Source organism: Schistocerca piceifrons, chromosome 5 (genome assembly GCF_021461385.2).
Source record: "Schistocerca piceifrons isolate TAMUIC-IGC-003096 chromosome 5, iqSchPice1.1, whole genome shotgun sequence".
Taxonomy (NCBI): Eukaryota; Metazoa; Arthropoda; class Insecta; order Orthoptera; family Acrididae; genus Schistocerca; species Schistocerca piceifrons.
In genome coordinates, this window is record NC_060142.1 from 478950623 (window position 1) to 478956622 (window position 6000).

A 6000-nucleotide genomic window follows, 5' to 3' on the forward strand; every position below is an offset into this window, starting at 1 on the left:
TCGTTCTTTGCAGTTTTTTTCATTTGACGCTTATTTCGTGAGATATTTGACCTGGTCACGATCAATGGACCACGCTATATAATTCTACTGTACGTGTGCATGTCACTGAACTCCTTGTAAATGGCTGGACCAATTTGAATGAATTTTTTTGTATGCGTTTGGGTGGGGCCCTGGATGGTTTAGATTCACAAATCAGCCCGGCAGATGGTGTTGCAGTCGGTATCTGGATTATTTATCTATACTACAACTAAATGGCTGGATCGATTTGAATGAATTTTTGTGATTCATTTATACTCTTCAGGAATTGACCAAAAACGTTGTTCATCAACTCGCATTAAGATAAAATTAAACAAACATTATTGATTATAATGAATTGTTTTTAGTAAAATTGATGCTATTTCAAAATAAAGAATAATGAAATTATTATATTATTTGTCTTTCATTTCGTACTTTGTTTAATATCCTAATCGCTTGAAATATCATGCAGGACAACGTCTGTCAGGTCTGCTAGTGTATACATATGTATATTGAGCAAAGAATTATATGCCTGCTGTAACCTACAGCATCACTGAACAGCACCTAATTCAAACATTTTGTATTAAATGAGATTGAGAGCTGAGCAGATATTATGATAAAAATAATATACACTACACCTTATATCTATATCAAACAGATAGTATAATATATACAGATACCAGACATGTAGCAAACATCATCCCTGTCTTATGATACTAAAAGGTAAAAAAATTTTTAAACAAAACTACCAATGGCTGACCATAATGCTCATTGAGGTAGCAGAAATAACATGAAATGAAAAAGTGTATGAATCTCGAAACCTGGGAATCAGAAACATTTCTGTCCCAGTAACTATCTCCAGCATAAATTTCCATTTTCTTCATGCTCCACAGATGGAGCCATTTAAGTAATATAAACATAATAAATTTCTTTCTGGGAAATGTTCGTTTGACATGTACACAGTAGTTCCAATGAATAATATAGACAAGATCATGACATAGCATGTTTTCATATCTGATAGTGAGTCAATATCGTATCCGGTGACTTTCATATAACTGGTATGGTAAATGAACAAACTAGCACACCTCTTCAGTTCTAATGTTTACATCAGAACACATATAGGAGACTATAAACAGTCTAACCTAATTGTAATCGCATCCAAGATGTAAAGTGATAGAATTTCACTATAACTGCACAGACATCATAAGTAAACTTCACACCAACTCTAAACATTTTCTCGACTTTTCACAAAATTAGCAGCACAATGAGTGTATCATATCCAAAATGTAAAGTAACAGAACTTTACTGTAACTGCATGGACATCATAACTAACTTCAGACCAACTCTCCTCAAAAATCATACACGTGTTGTGTTATTACATTTTCTAACCAGCTGTATTTATTTAAACACCATTTTCTCTCTATTAACTCATCATTGACTTACTAACTATTGGAGGACATGGATAGTGGAAAGAGGGTCAGTTTGGACAGAAAAGTAAGAGAGGATGTGACCTGAAACAAAGAAAGAGTCACATCAGCTCGGAGCCTTGGGTTCGCCACCCAGAAATTGGAAATATAGCTTGCAACCTCCTGAGGAAAAAAAAATAATTCTTATGATGTTAAGTGGGTAATCAAGATTGTCTGTATAATTTCAGCTGTATCACGTTTCTAAGTCCAAATAAAGTTTTGAAATTCAGTTATACAAGTCTGTATGCATTTGGGTGAGGGTTTTCAATGCTTTCAAATGGTCCTACATAAATATCAAAGAATTTCTTAATTTCGTTGTTTGGAGCTTTGGATTTGGTGTAACGTTTTGTCAAAACTAGGTCTCCTACTTAGAATTCTGTGTTTTTTATGTGTTTGTCACGCCATTTCTTTCTTTTTTCGTAATAGTCATTCATGGTCCTTCTAACTACTTCCTGTCTTTTAGCTGCTGTAATGGTTTTACAAGTCAGAAACTCAACAAGTTCTTTAATTAAGTAAGATGGCTTTTGATCAAACATAATCTCATAAGGAGAGTATCCTGTGGTAGTATTTTGTAAGCTATTCATAACATCTTCAAAATCATTGATATAATTTAAAACCAGAGTGTGTGATCCTTTTGGCAGGAAGTTCTGCATAATCTTCCAATTTCCCTCATATAGTGCTATGTTGGGTTACATTTTGGTGAATAATATGAAATTAGGATATGTCTGATATTATATTGTTCTACAAATCCCTTCCAAAACTTTAAAGTAAACTGACTCTCATTGTCTGTTAAATTGCTTTTGGTATACACACTTTAACAAAATAGGCTTTCACAAATTTAGTTGCTATTTTCTTGCTAGTTGCTTTCTTTAAAGGATAAAATGTTACCTATTTTAATAAATCTACAATAACAAAAATATACTGAAATCCTCCTTTAGCTCTTGTAAGATGGCCATATAGATCTATTCCCACTAAAACTAACTGTTTATGAGGTACCATATTTTGTAAAAGACCCTTGTTGGTTTTGTTACTTACTTTTGTTCTTTGACACCTATAACAACTGGCAAGAAAAGTGCTAACCCTCCTAGACATGTTATGGAAAAAGATACAATTTTTTGTATATATTTCAATGCAGCACAGTGCCCAAAACTTTCATGTGTATATTTTATCAAAGTATTGATGTGAGAATCTGGCCAGCAAACTTTCCATACATCACTGTCTGGCTTGTGTCTATAAAACAGAATACCTTCAAAGACTTCATAGTACATTTGTACTTTTTCATGACCTTTCCTTCCTATATAACTATTAACAAGCTTCCAATGATCATCACCATTTTGGTATCTTCTCAATTGATTACAGATTTTCCTGATTTAATTTCCTTCTTTCACATCTTTAAAGTACATAATTTTGAAATTTTTACGTGACTATCATTTTGACTATGATTTACATTTCCCAACTGCATTCTTGACAGCAATAACATTTTCCTTTCCTTTTATGGAACGAACTGTATATCTAAACTGCTGTAAGAAATTGACCACCTGATAATCCTCCCATGATACAGTTTACATTCCTCTATGTAAGTTAATGCATTATGATCTGTATAAACTTTGACTTCATACCCAAACAAATAATTTTCAAATTTTTTAAATCCCCATACTATTGCCAAAAGTTCCTTTTCTGTAATCATATAATTTCTCTCGTGTTTTTGTAAGGTTCTACTTGTAAATGCTATAGAATGATGTTCTATTCTCCCATTGACTTCCTTTTCTTGGAACACATGTTATCCCCAAACCATAATCACAACTGTCAGTCACCAGCAAAATGATAACATTAAATCAGGCCTATAAAGGATTTCACTTTTTATCAACTCTTTTTTAATTTCCTCAAATGCTAATTGACATTCAACAGACAAATCCCACACTGCAGTTTTTCTTAAAAGATTGTTTAAACCTGGTACATTAAGTGCCTGTGTTTTCACATATTTTCGATAACAGTTTACTAATCCAAAAAATGACTTCAAATCTTTTTTATTCCTAGGTTTTGGGAATTTTTGCGATGGCCTCAATCTTTACTCCATCAGGCAAAATCCCTTTTTCACTTATGCAATGGCCAAGAAACTTTAATTGTTTCATTGCAAATTTACATTTTCTAATATTAGTTTCGTACCCCCCTGCCTCATGTTTTCTCAAATTTCTTTTAAAATTTGTATATGTTCTTCTCAGGTCTTGCTTGATACTAAAATGTCATCCAATTATATGATTAATTTTCCCAAGAGTTCTTTAGTCAAAACAAAGTCTAATCACCTAATGAATTCTACTACAGATACATTTAAGCGAAATGGTACAACACAGTACTGAAAACTTTTTCCACTAAACAAAAATGCAGTGTACTTTCTAGAGTGTCCCTCCTGTTAAATCTGATGAAACCCAGAGGTTAAGTCAAGGCTAGTCATATTCCTTACATTTTCAAACTTGTTAAGCAGTTCATCTACACTTTCACGATGGTCAGTTTCTTTCTCTAAGTATCTATTCAGATTTCTTGAATCCAGAACTAAATGGGTACCCCTCATCGTTTTGATACCACTACTAATGGGTTATTATATGAACTGCAACTTCATTCTATTACTTTCCACCTTTCCATTTTCTGAAGTTTTCTTTTCACTTATTTTCCTTTTCAGATGGGAATAGCATATGGTTTAATGAAGAATTGATCATGCACCTTTAATTTAAGTTTACAACAATACCCTTTTACTCTCCCAGGTTTTACATCAAATATATCATTGTAATCCCACAAAAAAAATCTACAAGTTCTCATTCACTCTCTACATTAAGGCTTTCAGTCTCAGACAATTTTTTAGCTACTATAGGAGTCAACAGTGTTATCACTAATGCACATTTCTTCCCCTTCCTCGCAATAACCATCACTGTTAGTCTTTTGCACCCCCCTAATTAGATTACTTTGGCCACGATCTTCCATTACAATACTAGCTTCACCATGAATTCCACTCTTAGGTTCAACAAATGTTATTTTCATGTCATCGAAGATAAAATTTACTTCTGCCTGGACTATCCAGTTCATACCCAAAATCAAGTTTTCATTCAAATCATCAATTACTAAACATCCCTGTACAAACTGTACATCACTAATTTTAAATTCTAACAAGACTTGTCTGGTAATCAATTTCCTACTTTTCTTTGTTGCTCCTTTTATCCTTACTCCTGTTACTAGAAACTCTGTGAAATTCACATTATTTTGGATCCTATCTCTTAGCTATTTTGATACTCCTGTGATTGGGTTACCTGTATCCAAAAAGACTGTTTACTATCCAATCAGAAATCTGTACTATAACATATGAACTTCCAAGTTCATTACCACTTACACTGACTTCATTTTCAAATAACAAATCCTCCTCTATATCTCGGAAATTCACCCCTTTGTTACAATCATGCCTGTCTTCTATAGTTTCAACACATCCACTGGTTATTTTCCTATTTGATGAGTGTTTTAGGTTTTCAAAACAACTTTCATTCCCTAAATGCACATTATGACAAACATTTTAAACTTTTGGTCACTATGGCTACATCTGTTACCATAGTCACTAATTACTTTCACCATTTTATCACTAATCAAATTTTCTTTCACATTTTCATTAATACATTCAGACATAATATCACTAACAAACTGGCAAAATTAAACTATCATGTACTTTTCTACTTGTTTCAAAATCATCACTCAAACTTACATCAGAGATTCCAGAATCATTCAGCACACAATCATCAACTGTAACTTCTGCATACACCATTCTGTCCAGTCCTGTGAGCAATAATTTATCATCAACATCATCATCATCAGAAACATTATCTTCACATTTGATATCGTTCTCCACACTAAAGTCATTTTCATTCTCCACACCCTTCTTCAAATACACCAACAACTTCAACACTACGACCATTCTCATCTTTTTCCCGTTTTTTTTTCCTACTGAAATTTTTTCTGGAATAACACTGTCATCCTCGCTTTCACTTCTAAGTACATGCTCATCAGTGTCCACACATGCAACACCAGTGTCAGTTCTTTCACTCATTTCACAATCATTCAACATTTTCACTTAACCAGACTCATCAGATTTGTTCTCATCACTATCAGTAACTACTACTAGATTACTACTATCAAAGAAATTTGTCAGAATGTTTTCCTCTGTTTTAAATTCAGATTTTCTTTTTCTTCTTTGTTCATCTATGCTTACAGATAAAAAACTCTCCCAAAATTCCGCATCAAAATTTATTCTGTTGACTTCAGGATGTCTTTTGGATACATAGTTTTGGTATGTCCTGTTTGTTCTACCCCTTCCCCTTCTGAAATCACCACAATGTGCCTGATTATAATTACCATTTCTATATGCCTCATTCTGCCAGGCTTCCTTCTGTTATCAAAATTGTTACCATTATTTCCTTGACCTTGTCCCCAATGTCTACTTCTTGGTTCAAAATTTCTGTTCTCTAGTTTTTGCCTATCACTT

General features: G+C 33.2%; 1 protein-coding gene across 1 annotated transcript in view; it reads right to left on the bottom strand.

Moving 5' to 3' along the window:
* Positions 1–5433, bottom strand: part of LOC124799092 (transmembrane protein 268) — a 139828-nt gene extending 134395 nt beyond the window's left edge. Inside the window, 1 exon segment of the mRNA XM_047262631.1 lies at positions 5196–5433. Within this exon segment, the coding sequence (XP_047118587.1) occupies positions 5196–5433 (238 nt within the window).
* Positions 5434–6000: the final 567 nt, after the last annotated feature.